Source organism: Heteronotia binoei, unplaced genomic scaffold, assembly GCF_032191835.1.
Source record: "Heteronotia binoei isolate CCM8104 ecotype False Entrance Well unplaced genomic scaffold, APGP_CSIRO_Hbin_v1 ptg000729l, whole genome shotgun sequence".
In the NCBI taxonomy this organism is placed as follows: Eukaryota; Metazoa; Chordata; class Lepidosauria; order Squamata; family Gekkonidae; genus Heteronotia; species Heteronotia binoei.
The window spans coordinates 27,212-51,580 of record NW_026800079.1 but is presented as its reverse complement, the minus strand read 5'-3'; the positions used below and the strand labels follow the sequence as shown (position 1 = coordinate 51,580).

Genomic DNA, 24,369 nt, shown 5'->3' with positions numbered 1-24,369 from the left:
CTGCTCAGACGAGCATCCAAGAATGCGACTCATTCTGTTGTTGAGCGATCACACATCCAAAACTATCACACTCTTTTCTTGGAGCATTTAAATACTGACTCATATACCTGAATAATGCAACTATCACAAAACCCTCATAGATATCTCCAAGTTTTCATTTTCCTTTTGTCTTCATCAAAGCATTTGCTGGAAGATATATTCTACTGGCTTGGACATCATTTTGGTGTATCTATTTGTTCACCACAGAACGCGAAAAAGAATCTGGTCCAGTTCCACATAATGTATGAAATTGTTATAGAATGAGGTAGACCACTGGTCTATTTAGGTATTGTCTACTTTGACTGGCAGTGGTTCTCTAGGGCGCAACAGATATAACTGAATACCCGATCTTTTTTACTGGAGATGCCAGGAGACTGAACCTGGGACCTTCAGCATGCAAAGCAGATGCTCTACCAAGCTTCTTCCTTCCCAGTCTCCTAAGAAGTTCCTGTCTGCCTCAAATCTCAGAGAACTGTCATTTGGCTCTTAAACATATGTTGAAACATTCAGATAAGTGGAATCTAGCCTTCCATACTCTCAGATATCAAATGGTTAACTTTTAAATTCAGATTTCAAAATCTGTAAAGACCTCCTAAGAGCCAATTTGTTAAACAATGCAATACAAACAATAACTGCCACTGTAATTACACTTTATGTACTTCTGGCCTTCTTCCTTATTCTCTCTAGCATATTGTGTCCACTATGATGCTGAATCATGCTCATGAATAATTCAGAGAAACTTCAGTGCCTCAAGAGGGGCTTACAGGGGTTTTGACCCAGCATGTTTGAATGTGCAAACTTAAATAGTAGTATATTAGTATCTCTGTAATAGAAAATTATTCCTTTTATTTCTAGGCACCAGTAAAGTTACAGCCTTGATCATTACTAAAGTCCAGAAAAGTTTCCCATTTATTCAGTCAGAAGTTAGTCCTTAGATATTCTCCATAGTCAATTAAAATACATTACTGTCATCAATTATTTCCCTTTCAACCCAAGCATATTTTGCAAGTAAGGAGAGAAAGGTCAGTGGATGCTCCAGCCAGAATATTCACAAAATACATTTTCAGATTTGAAAATCAAAACTATAAAAGAAAACAATTTTTGCTATTCCTACCTGGAGATCTGATGCCCAGCATATAGCAACAGTGCAGTTAGAAAATATAGGTAGAGTTGAACCAGGTGTTGTCTGGGTAAGGTTAGGAGTACAACACTTATGATGTAACCTGGAGAAGAAATTGAGATTATTCACAATCAAGTTTATGAACTTTCTGAAAAGTGTATTTCATTTAAAACAGAAGTGGAAAGTCACTATGTCTTAAATTTTTTAAATCAAAAAGTAGACGACTTGTGAGACTGTCTCACAAGTAATAAAATATGGGAGAAACAATTCATCATGCAGGTAAAAGAGAATCAACCAGCCATTCACTAATACTAGCTGAGAAGTTCATTCATGAACATTTTGCAGTCATGTAATTTTCATAAATAATGAAAACACACATTAAGCAAATCTTAAAGTACCTTATATCTTTTCCGTTCACAGATCATATTGAAAATGAGTTTAGAATTTTAAAAGCTCCACTTGGCTGTGAACTATGAGCATTTAGAAAAAGACAAGCAAAACAGAAATAGCATCACCATTCTCCCATTCAGAAGGAAGAGAACAATTTTGCAGTTCTCCCTGTTAACTCTCAGATTCACCCCACAGCACATAAAAGATTTCTATAATTATGCTAACCATTAAGTCAAAAACATCAAAGGACTTCCCCTTTAAATCAGAAATCAGAACATCTCTCAACAATGTAGGTAACACAAGTAAACAGTTCCTTGAGAAATAATTGGGAAAAAAATCAATTAATATCTCTTGTTTTCTAGTTGCAAGGGGATATGTGATATTCATTCATGATGGAGACCTACAAGAGGACCCCATTTGGCCAGAAATCAAGCTTGCGGAAACATAGTGGTTATGAAATTTTCACAGCAGATGGCACTTGAAACATAACCATCTAATATATATCATGTAGTCCTCACTTTTCAAGCATTTTCTACTAAACAAACAGAACAAAGATTTTGGGACTATCAAGTCAAATAATATAAAAATTCAGTTCTAAAATTCACCCCACAAATCCATATAGAGCCAAAAGATTTTCTCAGAACAAAAAGTGGTATCAAGATATATAATCTGTCCTGTTTCAATATTACCACAGGATTTAACACTACATACTAAATGTTGACTGGAGTGGGTTGTTGACCAGAGGATGTTTACTGGAGTGGGTCATATGGACCATATTACTCCAGTCTTGCTCCATTTGCACTGGCTCCCAATTTGTTTTTCAACACAATTCAAAGTGCTGGCACTGACATTTGAGGCCTTATATGGTTTGGAACCAGCATACCTGAAGAACTTTATGAAGCTACTGGAACACTGTGGTCTCCTTCAGAGAGTCTGCTGGGGGTGCTCCTATCTTCTGAGATTAGGCACTCTCTGCCTGCCTTCTGAATAGGATCAGAACCCTGGAACTCTTTTTCCAGGTTGATTCACCTTTTCCTTTCTGTTGCTGTCTTCTGACAGCAGGTGAACACTTTTGTTTTGCTTGGCATTCTCTGAGAGACTTCTTCCTCCCCAATGTTTTAACAGTTGTTCTTATCTCTTGTACTTAAATTAAGTTCTGATTTTAACTTGTTTTAATGATGTATTTGTGTGTTGGTTTTAATGGCTTTTAAGTTAACATTTTAATTTATATGTTTTAAATTGTATGCTAATTTGTTAACTATTATTGGGGGGGGGAGAAAGGTGGGACAAAAATCTTCTTAATAAATAACACATTTCAGTATTCATACATAAATATTACAAAACACCAAGGATTCCATTACCAGGTTTACTATACTTTGCAATGTAACATCCAGCCAATCTGTGTTGGCTAGTAGGACCAACCATTAGCTACCTAATACAATTCCAGAAACATACTTCAACATTCTAAAGTGAAATGAAACATTTAAAGAGTTAACAACTGCTCCTTTGTAACTCATTATCCTTAACAGGCCCTCACTCTCATCCCAATCTTCTTCCTTCAACTACAGTAAGCTCGCTGAAAGGGCAACTGATGATGTGCTCTTAATATTTTAAAGCTCTGGAGCAACCAAGGAATCTGTACTTCACTCAGGCTGTTAACACTTGCTTATTCTAAGCAGCATCACAGAATTAGTCTTTTAGTCCCCAACCAAAATCCTTTACTTGTAATAAGTCAGAATCATTGTAGTCAAGAACATTTAGAACAATATGTAAAGACATTTAAGTTTTCAAAATAGATATTTAAATATGATAATATTTCCAAGGCTTTCCTTTGAGGTGTTTTGTAAGGAACCATGATGCCCAACACCTTCATGATTTCCCAGAACAAGTGGGATGATTTAAAAGACACACTTTTAATAATTTTACAAGTCTACACCACAGTTTGGATCCAGGCTTTCAGTCCCAAAGTACTGCATATTCAGACAGTTTTCCTGCAGGTTCTACATAGAGTACTCAGATGTGTAGCTTTATCAGCTCTTTGGCCACAGGTTGAGATGAAACAACATTAGTACAGTCAGTAGTAAATAAATGCCAGCTAGTCCTTCTTGAGGACTCTCTTTCAGCTTTGCTGCTGTGGTTTTGCTCAGATACTTTCGTAGCATTTAGAGTCAAATTATGGACAGAAAGAGTACTGAAATGGGTTTCTCCCTTTCTGACCTAGAAGTTCTTTGTCTAAACATATCCAGCTCCTCTGTGACTGTTAAACTTGAAGAACCTGACTGACAAATTTTAGCAGCTGATATCACATGGGTCTGATCACCAATGTTTGTGAGGTTTTGTGCTTCATCCCCTTTAACCCAGGGGTGCCGAATTCATTTGTTATGAGGGGCAGATCTGACATAAATGTCACTTTGTTGGGCCAGACCATATGTGTGTCATAAATGTAATGCCAGGTATGAGACATACAAGTGTATTATAAAAGTAGAGTACTGTTCTATGGTTGTTGCCAGGTGTATATGAATCTGCTTTATATTGAATCAAACCATTGGTCCATCAATGTCAGTAATATCTACTCGGACTGGCAGCTGCTCTCCAGGGTCTCAGGCAGAAGTCTTTCATGTCACTCACTATCTGGTCCTTTTATCTGGAGATACCAGGGATTGAACCTGGGACCTTCTGCTTGCCAAGCAGATGCTCTACCTCTGAGCCATGGCTCCTCCCAACCAGACTATTATTAAAATTTCTTTGAGGAGAGACTACAACTAAATGCTCTGAAAGGTTAAAGTGTTCTCCCACAGGCTTCTCAGTTCTGTAATTCCTGTAATTCCTGATGTCAGACAAAGGATAAATGGACACAAATCTGTTTTACTGCAAAGGAACTTCAAGAACAGAATGGAGAGAGAAATTGCTGAATTACAAATTATTATGAAACTTGGAACAAACATCTCCCCAGGAATGAACAGGGATATTGGGTTTTTTTATCTCATTACAGATGCTAAACCCACTCTCACTGAGTACAGTTATACATCCATAGTGTTCCAATACATTTTTCTTTTAGAATAGTGTATCAGATTAATTTTTTGTATTGATATGCTCAAAATAGGGATATTAGCTGTTTATCTCATTACATATACTTAACCCATTTTCACTATATTTTATTGTATTCTTTTTTCCTAGAATACTAGGAAACTAGAATGATGTTTACATGTTAAAAAGTAAATTAGGTGGACAAGAACATCACTATCCAATGTATTTCTCTTTTAGCTGTATTGACATATTCAAATAGGGATATTGGCTGTTATCTCATCACATATACTAACAGGAATGGATCTACATGTTTTTTGTTTTAAACAATTTTATTAGTAACATATGGTAATAAATTTCAATTTCTTACATCAATAACAACTACTTTTTTATCCCACGTATTACTTTCTACCCACCCCTCCCCCTGTTACTTGACCCCCGCCGGTGTTCTATACTTAAAATATTAATATTAAAGGTACTCTTAATTAATAAGAACAAAAATTAATATCCTCCTCCCTCTTGTACTTAATCATTATCAAAAATTGTCCAATGGCCTTTTATTTTCCACTCTTTTTCTACGTATCTTCTAAACTTTTTCCACTCCATCTTAAATACTTCTACATGTTTTTTGAGGGGGGCAAAATTAAAAAATGGCGCCCATAGAATACAATGGACTCCATACCCAATTTGGTGCCCCCCTCCGTCGACACCTGGGGCAAGCACCCCCCTCCGCCCCCCCTAGATTCGGCCCTGTATACTAAACCCATCTTCCACTATATTTTAATGTATTTTTCTTCTGATGGCAAACTATATGTGTGTTACAAGTTAAAAGGTAAGTTATTTGGATGGGAGAAAACTTCTGAGAAAGAAATGCCCTCTTTTTGGCCCAGCCTTATAACAATAGAGTGATTAACAGACATTCTCACATTTTGACATATTACTGTTTTATTGCTTTCTCATGCTCATGCTACCCAGATCAAAGGTTTGCTCAATTTGTTAATTTTACTATTCTAAAATTGGATCTTAAATTTGTATTATTTTGCATTCTAAACCACTGCCTACCAGCTATATGTAGCTCTGCTCACTGTACCCGATTCCTCATCTGATGAAGTGAGCTTAGAGCACACGAAAGCTTATATTCTGAATAAAACTTTGTTGGTCTTAAAGGTGAAAGTTGACTACTACTTTGTTGTACTGCTTCAGACCAACACGGTTGCCCACTTGGATCTATCAGGATTTAACACTAAAATTTATTTGCAGTAGGTTCTATGGGAGGTGCTATGAAAAATGGCTAGAAAATATTTCTTAATAAATTCTTAATGAAATCTTTCTTAATAAATCAACATCAATTGCAGTGATGACAGCAGATGCTTTATATTTTCCTGTTAGTTTTAAAACAAGGTGGGAAGTGAAATATACAAAATAAAGCCCCTTAGGAATTTGCATTGAAAACATTACAAGGGAAATCTGCAGCAAGTTCCTCTCATTTGCAGGAAAGCCTCATAACAAAAAATCACTTTGCTATCCAATTAATACTTTTTTTATCACTCTTTTAAAATGGAACACTAAAAGACAATCCATTTTGACATACAGATCTTCCAGGAAGATAAACTGAATGTAAAGACTTCAAGGCAAAGGCAGAAAATTTACCCAGCTTAATCCAAGCAATGCAGTTTTTACCTTGAATCTCACAATTCCATGGGAAGACAAGAAACAAAGCAACACCGGAACACCAGTTTCCAGTAATTCTTTTGATGTGAAGAGCTGCCCTCTTTCAAATAGGAGGGAGGAGCATCCCTGACTTTGTAGAGAGAAAAAAGTTAGGGAGGAGAAAGAAGGATTTCTTCCCCCTAACTTTCATGTTGACAGAGATTGGGGGAGGGGGGGGTTGCATTCTTTTCTTGTTCAGCACAGTTAAGGATGTTGAGCAAAAAAAGAATGTATTTTTCCCTTAACTTTTTTGTTGTTGTCTACTGAGACTCTGTTGGAGGCAGGGCTTTGCACGGGGGCGGGGGGAGGAGGAACAATCTTCTTTTCCAGCATCATGATCAAAGCCAGGCAGGCTAAGCATCTCCGCAGCCCATTCCTCTCCACTCCAGTGCAAACCCACCCCTTGGGCTTCTGAGCACCCCTCACTGCATGCACCTGGGGTGACCCACTCCCCTCCCCTCTGCCCTTGGTATGTCTCTTTTGTTGTGTGCTGGTGGTGAGGAAGGGAGGGATTGTCCAGCTTCGGTAGAGAAAAAAGCTGCCTCGCCATGTGCAGGAAGGGGAGGAAGGGGAGGCCAGCATGATGGCAACTGCAGTGATCCTCTACTTACCAGGGTGGCGGCTGCTGCTGCAGCAAGCTGCTTCAGAGGAGGTTGTTCCACCAGGCACTGAAGCTATGACCTCCCAAGCAGGTTCCTGTTCCTTCCCTCACTCCTCATGTTTCCTTCCTCGCATATTTGTAGACCAGATAACTGGCAATATGATTGACACCTCTAGCAACTACCTATTCCATCCCATGGCACTGACTTATTATAGGTTATTCTTGTTGGCATGCTTTAATATATTCCCTTTGGTGGAGCTTCATGGCAGATCTGCCAAGATTCCTCAGCAGCAGAGTAAGTATTTATGAAGAGCAGAAATACTACTTCGTGAGCTACTGGCATTAAAGCTTCTAGGGACAAGAGCTTAGGGTACTCCTGGAGTCTTCGCTGACTATGGAGGCCCAGGTGGCAGCCACTGCCAAATCCGTATTTTATCATCATAAGGCAGTTGACTCCATACCTAGAGCACAGCGACTTGGCCACAGTAATCCACCCGACAGTCACCTCGAGAATAGACTATTGTAACACCCTCTACATGGGGCTGCCCCTGACGTGAACTCAGAGGTTACAACTAGTGCAGAATGCTGCAGCCAGGTTGTTATTGGAGCTACCTTTATGGGAGCACATTCAACCTGCGCTGCAGATGCTGCACTGGTTGCCTGTGGCATTGTGAGCTCACTTCAAGGTGCTGGCCATGACCTTTTAAAGCCCTATATGGCCTGGGACCTGTCTACCTCCAGGACTGCCTGTCCTCATATGAGCCCCAGAGAGTACTACAATCAAGCTCACAAAACCTTTTAGTGATTCCCAGGCCAAAGGATGTTCCACTGTCCACCACCAGGGCAAGAGGCTTTTTGGTGGCAGCCCCTACCCTTTGGAATGCTTTCTCTGAAAACATCAGGGCCCTGCAGGACTTGCCACAATTCTGCAGGGCCTGCAAGACAGAACTGTTTAAACAGGCTTTTAACACCTAATGGAGACGTCCAGTATTTCACCACCCCACAGCATTAATATCCTAATCCGACCCAAATAGAAACACAATGCACTCAATAACACTTAATAACATTACCATAAACAGTGCTAATTAAGAAGTAATAACAATGCCATCTAGGGATTAAAATTGTATATGCTTGAGATGTTTTAATTGTGATTTTACTGTAATAATGTAATTTTATGTTGTTTTAATTGATGCTAGCTGCCTGGAACCCTTCAGAGGAAGACGGAATATAAATATAATAAAATAAATAAAATAAAGTTGTGAGCAAGCGATTTGGCTACTACATATATTAGTTTGCTCTGGAGCCATATTTCCTGAGCTAAAACAAAAATATGTGAGCTGGAGGCTAAAAAACTGTGAGCTAGCTCACACAAACTCAGCTTAGAGGGAACACTGGTAACAACCCAAGTATCGTGAAAGTCTTGACACTTCTTAACTGTTTCCTGTTCTAGTGTCAGAAAGATTGTAATGGTAAAAGTACAACCACCTATGAGCATTTTGTACAGGCCCTGAATAAAGTACTACTTGGCTATCTTCAGCTTGACTAAGGAATGATGCAGCCAAGATTTACTGGTTAATGCAGAACTACATGAAAGAATTATATTTAACACAGAAGATGTTCTCGTCATGACTGACTTTACATTCTCTCAAGAAATTACTGAAGCCTTATGGATGAACATATTGGTACTCATTGTCAAGGTTTGAATGAAACAATTCAAACCTGCACTTCTGTGGAAAGATGGGAATAAATATAACAAACAAAATGGCAACACTAAAGAGCAACCCCTGACACTTATCAAGGCATTTCCACATAGTTCAGTGTAGTGATATGGCAAGACATTATGGGAGTTGCCATACACAAATCAATCTGAAGCCTCTAGTTCACATATCTTAATGTATAGACAACAGGATAGATAGACAGACAGATAGTTCTTGTTATTGGAAGGGACTGAGGAATGTAAAGAGCAGACTGCTAAATGAAGAATGAATGGCCAGCCTTTCAATTAATACAATTCAAACATTGTATTGTCCACCATTGAGGATTATGAAACCCCTGGCTCCAATGCCAGGCCTACATGAACTCTTAGCCACTATGGACTTTGTTCTTTAAAAACTCACATACCTACTGCTTTATGGACATTCAGTCTTGTTGGAGTATAAGTATTTGGCCTTTGTGCCAGTCTCAGTATGGACATTTTCCCTGAATGGATCATGCAGCAGTGTTACCAGCCAAGGTCCACCCAGCTTCCTGCTTGTTTCTGTGACTGTGTGACTGTTATGCCTGCCAAGTAGAGGACCCCAGTTCGTGCTTCCCAGATGAGTTGCCCAGCCCTGCAGATAGCAACTGCACTCTGTCATCCAGACGACAGTGGTAAAAGCAGCCCCTGACAGAAGCCATGTCAAGGGTTAGGGACATCCTGAGATGTCCCAAAACAACACAGTTATTCCTGCACACCTCCATACCAGGGGGATGTCCAAAACACATATCACATCCAAGAGATCAGTCATGCTCTGGAGATGTTGATGAAAAAGCCAATGATTAACAATAGGATTGCTGCGATGGCTTCTCGCCTAACAAAAGACTCTTCCTGCCGACCATCTAGGCAAGATAGCTGTCAATTACTTAATCCTGTCACATAGACCCCTTCCACTATGTTAGTTACGGTGTCAAAATAGTAAATAATTTGGAGCTAGATTGTCCACTTAATTTTCTTTGTTTTTACGATGGTTTGCACTAGGTAAAACCAACACTGTCCATTAATCCTTTTGTCAAAGTCCTGGGAGCCATCTCCAGGATGATGTCATGTTGCATATGATATTGCCTTAGGACACAAATTTGGCTAGAAGGCCAGGTTTTGGCCAGTCCAGTGTGCCTTATGCTACCCCCACCTTTGCTGTTTGAACCACCCCCAATTACTGTAAGGCAATTAGATCTCAAATCAACCAGTCCTTGAAATGATACAAAGTTAGGCTTTATTTGATAATCCATATGTATTGAATGAAGAGAAATTGGGACTGATACCAAACAATGTTACAAAGCATACTTAAGGATACTACATCAAAGGTTTCCAAAACAAAAGCTGCTATTCTAAACAACAGGGAGTCCAAGTGTGAAGATTCACACAGTAACTTTCTCTTATCAGTTTCCTGTGGTCTCTCTCTTCCTGGGACTAACTGGCATTTTGTCCTTGAAGGCACTTATCTTCAAAGGAATGCATTCCTACATTGGTTAGTAATTGCAAAGCGAGTTCAAACAGTACACTGGCAACATTACACTTTGATGTGCATAGCATTCTATCGTGTTAGTAACATTGGTTCAACATGGCTACTAGGTTTTAATAAGCATATTAAATTCAGGTAGATTGACATTGCCTGACAATTACCTGATCAGAATGTAGATTCAGATTTGCACTAGAGCATGCACAGAGTGCCAGAAAAATTTGCACTAACTTTAATCATAGAACATATTTGCACTAACTCTGATCACAGAACCTGCCTTAAAATATACAAAATAGCATCTTTCTATGGGCTATAGGCCTAGTGGATTTTGGGAACAAAGAAAAATATAGTTTCTTATTAGAATCTTTACTAAGCACATTAGATATCAAAAGGAAGCCTTTTTTTTCTCTAGCAAGAATATGTTATCAGAGTATGTTCTGTAAACATCTTCTAGGAGAAAGTAAACAATTCTCCTACCACCAAGGAAAAGCCTGGCTTGGAGGACAGAATGACCCCCATGCAGCAGAGATTCTGCTTACAGATACATTTTCTGGAACCAAGCCAAAAAATCTAAAACAAAGAACCTGCACACCATTCCTTGGCCATCTGCACATTCTTAGAGGAACACCTAACCACAGAGTTCCATCCAGATACTAGATGCTAGGAAGGCAGGAGATTGGGAGTACAGAACAAAGAAATCCCCAAGGAATTAACTCATCCTGAAAGAGACGGGTTTCTTTAAGCCAATGAGATACCACAAAAGGCCAAAAGCGAGAACTTCGTAACCAGTCAACTAGACCTGCTTTGTTATCAAAATTGTATAAATATGCTGTGTTTTGTAAAGGAAAGCTGAGGAAAAATGGAGGGTGTTGGTACAGAGAGAGAGGTGCTTTTCCTCCTGTCACTGGTGGCAATAAAGGAATCTCTGGATCAACTCACTTGGATCTCTGGCTGTTGAAACTCTTAAATTGGGCTGGGGACTCAACTTTTGGCACTGATGGTGTGTGCAACAATATTGGGTCCATTATTGCGAGATACACTGGTCATTTCTTGCTCCCCCTTCCCTTATCTTCTCTACTGGACCATTCTTCTAGATTCTTCAAGATTGATAAAGTATAGCCCTGTCTGTGTTTTAACCCTTATATATTTCTTATATGTTTCTCTATCCAATTTCCCCCTCTTTATTTTCCTATGACTGTGTGATTGTTGTGTGATTTAATTTTTCTTGTGTGTTTGCTAATTTTTCTTAATAAAACCCCTTTTTAGACCATGAAAATCTCCTTGTTATTCCAAGAGGGTTTCCTGGTAAACTAACTCCTGTATACACAGGTTATTGATGGCATTTGCTATCTTTGCCCACCTCAATAAATTCACCCATACCTCATTCGAGGGCAATTTGACTAACAAAGGGAATGTCTGAAGGGTGTGATTAAACCAAGTATACAAGGCAGGTTATGCAGATTAGTTGATAAAACAGAATTACTCTCTCATTCTACCCCAACCAAATAAAGCCAATATCCACCACCACGTGTTAACATTAGGGCAAGTTTGAACACATACCACTTGAAATCAACTGGTTACTTGCAAAAACAGTAATCACCATTGAAAAAGTGAGAAAGAGTGTTTTCAAGTAATCTCACAGTATATTCAATAAAGGCATCTCACATGTGCAGCTGAAAACATGGCAACTGCTTCTTTCTACTTCACAACTTGTTTCTACAAGTTAGGGGAGGAATAATAGGTAGAAAATGAACATGCACCCTAGTATGACAGTGTGATACTGCAGTGCTGGGATGAGTCACTTCTGTGCCGTTCTGGCCCTGACCTTCAACAGTCTAGTGCTTTTATAAATATATATTAAAAAACTGCTGAGGATTATAGGGTTGGGGGTATTTTAGCCAATCCCTCTCCAGGCTGCACTGGAGGAGTCGGGAGTGAGGAATGGGGAATGAATGTGGAGTATTAACATCACTCCCCATTTCCCTTCCTATACCTCTCCATTCAAAGACATTATCAATGTTTTCCTTTCCTGTTCCCCTGAATGCCCTTCCAGTGAGCACTGGCCATAATCAGTGCTTCTAAAACAATTCGAAAGGAATCTTCTATTAATTAAAAAAGTATTTTGAACTTACTTCCCCAAATATGCAGAAGGCCTAACCTACTTTATCTGAAGACACCCTAGGTTTTGCACCCTACTGAGACATTTGACCATGAACTCTGTAGACAGACCACTAAAAATAAACAAATAGGGAACCTGTGTGAATGGATCTCATTGCCCCACTCCTTGTCTCCCTCTTGCATTTCCTCTTTGCTCCCCCCAAAACTGGCTGCAGCCTGTTCTTTTTCTGTCTTTCCCACCCCCATTCCCCTCCCTCTTTCTGTTTTGCCTCCTAGCAACCTCTATGCTCCTCACCAGTTTAACCTTTTTGCTCCTCCCCCTCCTTTTACCTTTTTAAACCCTCCCCTACACTAAGACTTGGAAACATTAGCAGGATTTCCCACCAAGATGGCCATCAAGATTTCAAAACACAATCTAATGGCATATTTTTTGTTAAAAAAAGACATTACTTTTATGAATTTATTTTTTTAAAAAATAAAAGAAACCCCCCCTTTTTAGCATTTCAGATTTTTCTGCAAACCTGGTCTTCCCTTAGGTTTGTACAGGGTTGCTGGTGCCCTAGGTTGGGATGATGGGGGCTGCCCCCTCCCTCCCGGGCAATTTAAATCGCACAGGAGGGCGCCCAGGAGCAGTTGCTGCCCTTCCCATGCCTAGGAAAGGTCCCGCTGATCAGCTGATCGGCAGGGCCTTTAAACTGCCCAGGAGGCTGGTGCCTGCTCCTGGGCACTCTCCTGATCATGGGAAGCACTGGCAGAGCAGCCAGGCCAGCCTCTCCCTCCATTTGAAGAGCCTGCTGACCAGCTGGTCGACAGGGTCTTTAAATCATGTGGGAAGGACAGTGGTTGCTCCTGCTGCTCTTCCCATGTGATTTGAATTGCTGGTGGGCTGACCTTTCCCAGGTGTGGGAAGGGCAGTGGCTGCTCCTGGGTGCCCTCCTGCACGATTTAAATTGCCTGGTAGGATGAAGGTGGTCCCCACCCTCCCAGGGGACACCCAATTTGGTTCCTAAGGTCGCCTAGCAGGTGTGCTGGCCCTGGATTTGTAGAGAAATTTTCCATTATCTCGGGTCCCATTCTGTTAGGGTTTCAAATCTGGGTTGGGAAATACTTGTAGGTTTGGGGAATGGAGCCTGGAGAGGGCAGGATTTGGGAAGGGACAGACAGCAGGGTACAATGTTATAGAGTCTACTATCTGATGTGGCCATTTTCTCCAGGGGAACTGATCTTGGTCATCTGGAGAACAACTGTAATAGCAGGAGACCTCTGGGTGCTACCCTACATTCTGTAGATTCGCTGGTCCACACTCATAGCCCAGTTCAGAATTAGATGTAATGATATAATTTTGCGAAAAAGGTGATCCAAACATTGCACATCTTAAAATGCAGAAATCAGTAGGCAAAATTGTAGTCAAGGTCACTATGGCACCACAGCTTTTCATCACAACATTGCTGCTTATAAGCTTAAACTAATATCTCAGCATTCTCTCTGCTGCTGTCATTTAGGAAAAAAAGCCAAGCGCTATGCTGCATGTTTCCAGGGTTTCCCCCAACTCACGCAAAAGCTCCTCTGTCAAAGTTACATTAACACAACCAACAACCAATTGAAAAGATATAACACAGGAGTAGTCAAACTTGCTTAAAGTAAGAGCCACATTGAACTGGAGAGCCAGTTTGGTGTAGTGGTTGGACTCTTATCTGGGGGAACCCGGTTTGATTCCCCACTCCTCCACTTGCACCTGCTGGAATGGTCTTGGGTTAGCCACAGCTTTCACAGGAGTTGTCCTTGAAAGGGCAGCTGCTGTGAGAGCCCGCTCAGCCCCACCCACCTCACAGAGTGTCTGCTGTGGGTGGAGAAGATACAGGAGATTGTAAGCCTCTCTGAGTCTCTGATTCAGAGAGAAGGGAGGGGTATAAATCTACAGTCTTCTTCTTTTAAATGTCAGATGTTTGAGAGCCTCAAGACAAGAACATCAGATGTTTGAGAGCCACAAGGAGGGAGGGAGGGCAGGAGGGATGGAAGGAAGGAAATAAAGGGGGGAGAGGTAGAGGTAGAAAGAAAGCAACTGTAACTTTATTCGCCAAGTCAATGCCAGGCTTGGCTTGGAGAAGTGATTTAAAGAAACAAATAATAATAAATTTATTTTTATATCCCGCCCTCCCCTGCCAAAGGCAGGCTCAGGGCAGCTCACAGGACATGGTGTAACCATGATTACAATAAAATACAACCATTACTATAAAACAGATTAAAATACAGTTGAATTACATTTATAAATTAAGTTAAAAATTAGATAAAACAGTTAACCATTATAAATTATTAATTAAGGTGCCACAATTCAGAAACATGTATAGGATGGCTAGACGTCAGTTAGCCGGGTTCCATCTTAAAAGCGAGCTGAAAGAGGGCGGTTTTGCAAGCCCTGCGAAACTGATTCAGGTCTCGCACCTCCTCTGGGAGTTGATTCCACCATCGGGGGGGGCCATTGTTGAGAAGGCTTGCTCCCTCGTTGTTTTCAATCTAGCCTCCCTTGGTCCAGGGATTTTTAAAAGATTTTGGGAACTAGATCTCAGTGCTCTCTGAGGAACATATGGAGAGAGGCGGTCCCTAAAGTAGGCAGGTCCTCGGCCATATAGGGCTTTAAAGGTAATAACCAGCACCTTTTAACGAACTCGATACACAACTGGCAGCCGTACATGTTCCCACCGAGGTAGTCCCACTAACAGCCTGGCCGCCGCGTTCTGCACTAACTGCAGTTTTCGCGTTCGGTATAAGGACAGCCCCATGTAGAAGGCATTACAGTAGTCCAGCCTCGAGGTGACCGTTGCGTGGATCAGAGTTGCCAGGTTGCTACGTTCCAAGAAGGGAGCCAACTGCCTCGCCCTCCTAAGATGGAAAAAGGCGGATTTAGCAGTGGCAGCTATCTGGGCTTCCATTGACAAGGACAAATGCCTTCTCCAACCTGGCTGGCATGGTGGGGGCTTTGAGAGCCACATAATATGTGTGAAAGAGCAACATGTGGCTCCTGAGCCACAGTTTAGCCACCCCTGGTATAACAATACATGTCATTTTCTGGAGAACAACAATAATTACAAAGGGTTTTTTTCGCTTATTTGGTTCCCAAAAAATTGACTGAATATTTAAAGAGGTAAGATAGAACAGTGATTTCTTTCTGTCACAAGAGGGGAACTTCTACACTTTGAATAAAGACTGGGATTCAAACAAAGATGCCAAAAGCACATTTATTTTCAATTCCCATGACTCTCACTCCTCCTCTACTGCACAACAAATCCAGGCACAGATTTTTTTTTTAAAAAAAACCTGAATCTCCACAAATGGTTTTTCTCATGTGCTCACTGTTATTAGGACAGCTGGAGAGTCATACACAAACTTCCAACACAAAGACATTCCAGCATTCTGTAATCACAAAACAATGCACATGTTGCCAAAGATCAAAGAACCAAGGAAGAAATTTCCAAATCACATATATGTTAACATCTTTCTAGCTAGAGGAAACTTGGCAAATAAGAGGTTTGATTCAGATACAATGCCAAATCATTATTTTATTGTAATTGAGACCATCTCTGCAGTCTTATGTGCTCCATTCTCCCCTTTCTTATGCATGGGCTCTTTCTCCTATTCCCTAGTTTGTGAACATCATGCACTCTATGACTAGCAAACTGAAAAACTGCAGTTGGCACATGGTTTCCAAATCAAGTTTAAAAACAGCTTTTAACTAACAGAGTATAAGAAGATTCCTGCTGCATCAGATTGGCAATTCATCTAGTCCTGTATCCCATTTCACACAGTGGCAAACCAGTTGCCCTGGAGGGTACATAAACAGGTTACAGAGGCCAAGGCTTCCCCTAAAGCGGCTTCATGGCACTTGTATTCAGAGTTTTGCTTCTTCTGTACATGGAGACTGTCAAGAAAGTGGTTCCCTAAATTTCTTGCTCTGATTCAAAGTTTGGTTCAGGCTTGAGATGCAGTCTGCTTTTGGGTCAAAAGAGTTAAAAAAAATGGCTGACCTTGTGATTCTTAGAAAACACCCCAGCTCCAGAGAAGAGTCGAGAGTTTAACATCAACCCTCCATTAGCCCAAATAAGGTTCACGATTTGCACCCATGGGAAAGGGCCAAAACTACCTGCAAATAGGTTTCATTTCCTTTCATCTTGGTCAGACCACCTCTAGGTCATTTGTCCAGCAACCAGCATTGCATCACCACCAAAGCATCCTATTGGTCTTTCAGGCCTGAGACCATTTTAAACCCTTTGCCATAAACAAGCATGCTGTCAACCTGATGGTGACCACCTGAGGCTTCACCATGCAATCACTGTCTTGCTCACTGCAGCCATCTTGAAAGCTTGCTCATATGGGCCAAACAGCTTGCTGACCTATGCAGGCTCTGGAAAGAGACATTTTGGATTCCTGAGAACCCTTGAGAATGGGTGATATCTGGTAATTTGGAAACCAATGTCTTGCTGTTTAATTAGTCTTTAATTCTTAGCTTTCTTGGTTTATGCCACCCTCAAAATTATTTAGGCTTTTCTCATAGGAAAGATGCTCCAACCCCTTAATCATTTTCCCTCTTCTGAACTCTTTCCAACTCCGCAAAATGCTTTCTCAGATATGGTGTCCAGAACTGTATATAGTGTTCCAAATGGAGATTCACCACAGCTCTGTAAAAGAGCATTAAAATATTGGCCATTTTATTTTCAATTCCCTTTCTAATAATGCCAAGTGCAGTATTTACCATTTTTACTGTTGCCACATACTCGTTCATATTTTCATGTATTTCATATTCACTGCAACCATAGGACCTTGGCTTTTATCATTCTTCAACATTATGAATAATTTGCTATGATCTGCAGACTTGGCTATTATTATGGTTCCCCATCATCCGCCCCACAAATCCTTATCTTTTAGAAACAAATTATATAACACTTGTCCTCATCCTTGTGAGACCCTATTGCTCACTTATATTCAATATGAGAACTGCCCATTTACTCCTACTTTCTGCTTCCTGATAAAACCAATCCTCTCATCCCACAACAGCTGAACTCAAGTCTCTTTGGAGAGACTAAAAGAAGATGGGGAGGGTTGGGGGGGGAGGGTTATTTGTAATTTCAACATCCATATGCTGTAATGGCCAATTGCACTAAAGTCAATAAAACATAAAAATATTTATTTATTTTTTAAAAAAAAGTCTCTTTGGAGAGGAACCTTGGAAAAAGTCTTTTAGAATCCCAAATATGATTAGGTGGTGGAGCATCTTCCCTATAAGAAAAGGCTGAAGATTCTGGGACTTTTCAGTTTGGAAAAGAGATGACTAAGGAGGGACATGATAGAGGTTTATAAAATTATGAATGGGGCAAAGAATGGGAGAGTTGACAAAGAGAAATTTTCCCTCTCTTCCAAAATATACTGGAATTTGAGGGCATCCAACAAACCTGATGGGCAGTAGACTTAGGATGGACAAAAGAAAACACTACTTTATACAGAGAGTAATTAAAATGTGGAATCCACTGCCAGAGGATATAGTGCCACAGGTATAAATAGCTTTAAAAGGGGATTAGATAGATTCACAGAGAAGTCCTTCAATGGCCTCATGGTGACTGAGGTCCCATTCAGAAGCACTAAACTTCTGAATCCCAGAGCAAGGAGGCAAAATTGGGGGAAAGCTTCAGTCACTATGCCTTATTGTTGGCCATCCAGAAAAACTGGTTGCCCATTGTGTGAGGCAGGATGCTGAACTAGACACACTATTGGTCTGATTCAGCAGGGCTCTTATGTTCTTAATGTCTACCAGATCACCCTTATCCACATGCTTGTTAATCAGCACAAATAACTTGAAAAAGTTGGTAATGCAAGACTTTCCTCTGCAGAAGCCATGCTGACTTCCCGTCAGCGATTTTTGTTTGTGCTTAATAAATCTATCTTTAATAACAGTTTCTATTTATTTATCTACAACACATGCTAAGCTAACCGGCTTGTAATCTCCTGGCTCCCCCCTGGAATTTAAAAAAAAAATAGGTGCATCATTTGCTATTTTCCAGTCCTCTGGCATGGAGGATGATTTTAGTGAGAACTATATATGCTTATTAGTACAGCAACAATTTCACATTTGAGTTCCTTATATACCCTTGTCTATATCCCATCTGGACTTGGAGAGTTATTTGTTTCAGTTTGCTTAGCAGTCCTAGAACTTCATCTCTTGTCACCTCAGTTTAACTCAACAGAGGCTCTGGAAGAGGTGTCCATCCCACATTTTCCACAGTGAAAACAAATGAAAAGAATTCATCCTATTTCTCTGCCACCTTCCCATCTTCCTTACACAAACCATTTCTCTGCCACCTTCCCACCTTCCTTACACAAATCTACCTGGACACTACGCTCAATCCCAGGGGCCTTCCTCTGGGTGCCAACCCCTCGAGAGGCTCGGACGGTGGCAACTGGCAGAGGGCCTTTTTGATGATGGCCTCCTGTCTTTGGAACAATCTCCCTGCTGTGGCCCACCTGATGCCAAATCTGCCATCTTTTTGGCACCAGGTTAAAGCAGTTCTCTTTGAATAGGCACTTACAGACCTCCTTGGTCATGCAGGGGACCGATACAATTAGCCAAGCACTTTTCTTTCACTTTGAGTTAGGCCTTTTGGGGTCCAGTCTATAGTTTCTAATGTCCCCTTAAATTAATTTTAATACTTCATGCTTTATTTATTGTATTTTATTGTTTTACATTTGTAGTAAACCACCCAGAGAGCCTTGGCTATGGGCAGAATAGAATTTAAACTAACAACAACATAGCATATTAAGTCTCTGCTCAGAAAAGTGTTGCATATGTTTGAGAGTGGGAGGTGTGTCCCACTAGTTAATAATTATGGTTAAATATTATTTTTTCTTGAAACGGAAGAACTCCAGGATTAAGTGCATGGTTCCAACATAAGAAAACACAAACCATTCCAAGAACGTAAGGGCTGTTATTCTCTAGAACAGTGATATAGATCTTTCATTTACAGACCACCTTTCATTACAGAACTTCTGGAAGCAACATGTGACCCAATGACTGGGCCAGCGCCAGGGTTTTTGGCACCCTAGGTAGCAAGGGAGGGCTCGCTCCAAGTGCACACACCACCCCGTCACTCACACTCAGCCCCTTCCCAGGTCTGTGCTTCTGGTGGAAGCACAGACCTGGGAAGGCTGTGCAGGGGCGGGGTGGTGTGTGTGCTCAGAGGTGCTCAGAGCTGGCCCTCCCTTGCTGCAACACAGCCACCACTGCACCTTCCCCACTCAGCCCCTTCCCTACTACTGCTGCCCACCCACCTGCAGACCACCATGCTGGACACCAAGGTGGAGGATGATGGTGGAGAAGCAGGCGGCAACAAGGGAAAGTGCAGTAGCAGCGGAGACCTACCTGGCCTACTGGGTTGCGCCAGCCCTACCCACTGAGTTACAAATGTGTGACTGAGTCAGTGTTATGAGCTCACCAATAATGCGGCCAAGATCATGGGGTAGTGGCCCAAGAAAGCTGTGAATAGGAAACACAAGCTGAAGGTGTTGTTTCCTTTGCTTTCTTAGTTTCTCACAGTCATCTCTGCCTACTCTAACTTGATAATGCATAAATATACCATATTGTTTGGGCACAGCTCCAGGACCAACACTAATGATTACCAAAACATGTTATATGTTTATTTATGTGTTCACGTAATGTATGAGTTTATTAACATAAGCTAGAAAATAACACACTATTTCACCAAGGTGTTTACTAAACGTAAAGGAAGCAACACTGAAAAGGAAGGACAGGAAGGAAGAAATGTCAGCAAATGCATGTAACATGCAATCTGATCTTATGCATGTTTACTCTTGAGTATTACAGCCCTAGAGATCAGGATTTATGCTGTCTGCGGATTATCCAAAGCCCCTCTCCCTGTTCAATCTACCTTTTCTTCTCTGTCTCCTACTACCTAATATTGTCCAGTCTAGCCATCTTGTGTTCTCACCAGTTGTCTTCCAGTGCTACCAGCACAGAAACCCTCTGCTCTCCATGAAAGCTTTCCCTGTCTTTTTTCACCTGTTTTTGTCCAGCCAATGCCCACCAACTGTTCATCGCTCCTTTATCCATGAAAGATTAAGTTTTTGGCAAGCGGGTTTAGACCACTGGAGGACTGACAAGGAATCAATGGTGGCTGTACCACAAGAGAGAAAGAGAATGCAAAAGACAGCTCTCCCCAGCAGAGGAGAAACCATGCTTCAAGCAAATGCTTGGACCATCAGATGACTGACTGAGAGGGGTAGAAGTGGCTAGGCAGGACTATGTTAACAGGATAGAAGAGAGTGATGGTAGTGCTTTTGTGGGGAGGTCTAAACCCCCCTGTGCTGAGGAGACTGATAGCTGAGAACAGAAAAGAGGAGACCAGGACAAAGTTAATCTGTTTTTCCACCTCTTGCCAGAATGCTGTGATAAGGGAAGACCTTCCAGGTGCAGTGCATTTCAAACTACTGCTGTGGTCCATAACGCCAGGTCTGTCCAATCTGCCTCGGGTCCAGGGAGCTTGCAGGATGATTAAAAAAAATACACTGTGGTGCTTGTACCTGCAGCTCTGCATCTGCATTCCATTTTAGCCAAAGTTTGTTCAGTGTGGTTCCCAGTTCCAAGCAGAAGGAGAAGTATATGAAATTTTTCACATTACCATTCTAAATCTGTTGTTTTTCACTGTTGGCCTGATTTCAAGTAAGGTAATACAGGGACGGGGGCTTTCATACAACAAATTTTCTTCCATTAAGGGGCCATCTCTGGAATGCAATGATCATTGCAAACAGTGCGCCTTCCCCCCCCCACACACCATTTTTCGCCACACAACCTTCTTTGGAGTTTGGGGTGTTTTGGACATTCTAAGTTGAGTGTTATTAGTGCTAAACAAATATAGCACTTTAGTGCTATAGCAGTGCCACTGAGATGACTTGATTCCATTGACCCAATGGTCAATGGAGTCCAGGCATTTCAAGGGTGCTGCTATAGCTCTGAAGTGCTATATTTGTTTTAAAAGCCTGTGAAAGATCATGGGACCAAAAAGGGTGAGAAAAAGCAGCATTGTAGGAAACACTGGACATTTTAAACAGCACACCAGAGCAATTCAGAAGTGCAACAAACAAGTAGAAAACAGAAAGAAAGCAGTTTCCCTCAAAACCAGTTCAACCAGGCTTTGCTAACCTGATGCAAATAGGTTTGTATGAACAGGTAAATAAATTTCGCTAGCAACCAGTTACTAAAACAGGTCTGTCTGAAATGACAGAAACAAATCCATCAGCGACCTACTAATACAAAAACAGTTTGAAAATGGCCTACGAGCCTATGCAAATAACTGTATCAAATTCAAAAAGGATAATTCTGAAAGCTCTGATGCAGCTAAGACATCAAGGCCAAATTTGGCAGATAGGCATTATTGACAAAATGTTGCTAGGAAGAAGTAAAATTCTACCTGAAGGCTTTCAAAAGGGGTTTTTTCTGTTAACATATGAGTTAACATCATAAATCCAGATCTTGCCCAGGTATTAAAAATAATTGTGCTCTGCCCTGACTTAATGATGTGATAGCCCTACACTGTAAAGTCTTCTCAAGGATGCAGGTCAAAGCCTAAAGATGGACCCTAGTCCCTCCACAGTCTCCTAGCAGCTGTCAAGCATGTGGGTTCAATGACGAGTTGAAGTTGATACAAAGACTACGTTTATTGATAGACCGATACTTTCTGTGTAACAGATTCTTGAGAGTAATGCTGCATATACATTGATACAATACTTTTAAGGCTTACTTCAAAAGGATTCCAAGGGATGGGGGTGCGGGGTAGCTCTCACACATAAACTATCATAAATGTCTACATTCTCACAGTGTTATCAGGACTCTGTCCTTGCTTTTCCCCAGATGTGTCACACTCCCTACCAGGAATGTATGGGAAGGTGCTGATTACTTCTTCTCAAGTTAGTTTCGTTTCTCACTACTTCTACATTTCAGGCAATAAAGCAAGAAGGGGGGAGGGAAAGAATAACAAAGCTAGCAAAGCTGGGTCCTCCATGATATTTCACAGACCAGTGTTAGGCAGGACCCTATAACAATCAATTATCAATAGAATTTCACCATGCTTGACAGCAGCCATTATACTGCAAGAATGCAATTGGGTTTCTAGGGTATTATGTACCTTGTACTTTTTAGCCTTGTACGAGCCAGTTTGGTGTAGTGGTTAAGTGCATGGACTCTTATCTGGGAGAACCAGGTTTGATTCCCCATTCCTCCACTTGCAGCTGCTCGATTGGCCGTGGGTTAGCCATTCTCATGGGGTATTCTTGTGGGGCTGTCCTTGAAAGGGCACCTTCTGTGAGAGTTCTCTCAGTCCCACCTACCTCACAGGGGGTCTGGTGTGGGGGAGGAAGTTAAAGGAGATTGTAAGCCACTCTCTCTGAGATTCAGAGAAGAGGGTGGGGTATAAATCCAATAATATCAATAATATCATCTTCTTCTTCTTCTGTTTGTTGAATTTCAAGTGTAGCTCATTTAAGCTACCCCCCTTTTTTTGCTGATTTGTCATTTCAGACTCACCTGTGCCACTAGAAATACATTGTGGAATATTTTAAGACTGGGAAGACCAAATCCTCCTTTACCATGCAGTTTTTTCTATGTACTAAGTGTGGTATTTTGCCTGTTCTGCATATAAGGGTACAGAATGTAGAATCTGTACAGTTGAAAAACGTCTTTGGAATATAGACTACAAAACAGTGGATGATATAGGTTAATCATGCAATATTGTTCACTTTAAAGATATTGATTCTTTTTCTCTATTAAATTAATCTCAACAGTGCCATCCTAATCAGAGTTAGATCCTTCTAACACTGATGTAGATGGATTTAGAAGGATGTAACTCTGTTTATGATTGCAGTGCAAGGCAGACAGTAATGGAAGGTACAGTCAGTCAACAATTATTAGCAGTGTTGTGTTATCTAAGTCATTGTTTGTATTATACTTATACGCTTGGAATTGCAATTCTATAGACACATTATTCATGAGCACTATCAGTGTATACGGCCCTGTACAGTATCGGCAAAAAATGCACCCATGAATCTGCTTACTTGGGGACACATTTTCCTGGTCCTCTAGCAAGTAGGTCACCCAAAAGCATATATTCTCTCCACCACCCACCTCCAAGTTGTAACTTGCAATGTAGCTGCTTTATACTGAATCAGGCCATGGGTCCCTCGAAGCCAGAGTGTCCTGCTCTTTCTAATCTCCTCATCTCAGTACAGTTGAGAGAAATCTGCACTTGCTTTGAAGTATGGAAAAGATAAGAAACAGTTAGAGAGACTACTGTTTCTCTACTTTCTTCATGTCCTAAACAAGTGAGAGAACACACTGGCTTTCCCTCATGTTTTCTGTAAATATCAAAGCAGAAACTTGGAAGGAGGGAGAGGAAGAAGCTGGCATCGAATGCAGAGCAAGGCAATGTTTGTGGACCTGTGATCCTATTAAAGGTCATATCTCTCAAGTCATTAACACAAATATGTCGATGACAGCGCAACTCGAAGCTGTTCTGCAACTTTTCTGTCTGGTTGACTGTGTTTATTTTGCATGCCATGCTGATAAGCAATTAGTGTTGTGAACTGTGTTTTCCAAACGCATGTAAGTATGGAAAAACCAGACACTGTTACAGTTGGTGACTACATACAACAGTGTTTCTGTTCCCTGCATACCTTTTTCATATTTGCAATGCTCTTGCTATTCTGTGGGAATCCTCCAGCATGTGGTTTAGATTTCTGGCAAGTTACATGGGTCTATATTTTCAAATGTGCAAAAATGTTTTTATGTAAGTCTGTGCACTTCCACATAAGGATGAACTCACAAATTTTATTTAAAATTACATTGAAAGGCTCAGTAGCTACGTATTTTAAAAACCTAAAGTTGCCTTTAAGTGTAGGGTCTGGGGAGTTGGGTGAATGTGTGTATGCGTATTCAGGCCTTTGGTTATGCCTTTGCTAAAAGATGACACTGTGATACAGTTACAGAAATAGATTCCTTCTTTAAGGATATTATTAATTTCATGAAGTATTTGAATGTACTCAGTATAGTCTACTTAACTGACTGTACTCAAAAACAGAGTGTACCTTTAAAAGAA

At 40.9% G+C, this 24,369-nt stretch overlaps 1 protein-coding gene across 1 annotated transcript in view; it reads right to left on the bottom strand.

The window, feature by feature from the left end:
- The window catches only part of LOC132590783 (RING finger protein 145), a 104,450-nt gene that overhangs the window by 53,020 nt on the left and 27,061 nt on the right, over positions 1-24,369 (bottom strand). Inside the window, exon 3 of the mRNA XM_060263704.1 lies at positions 1,154-1,262. Coding sequence (XP_060119687.1) covers positions 1,154-1,262 — 109 coding nt within the window. The remainder of the gene's footprint in view (positions 1-1,153; positions 1,263-24,369) is intronic.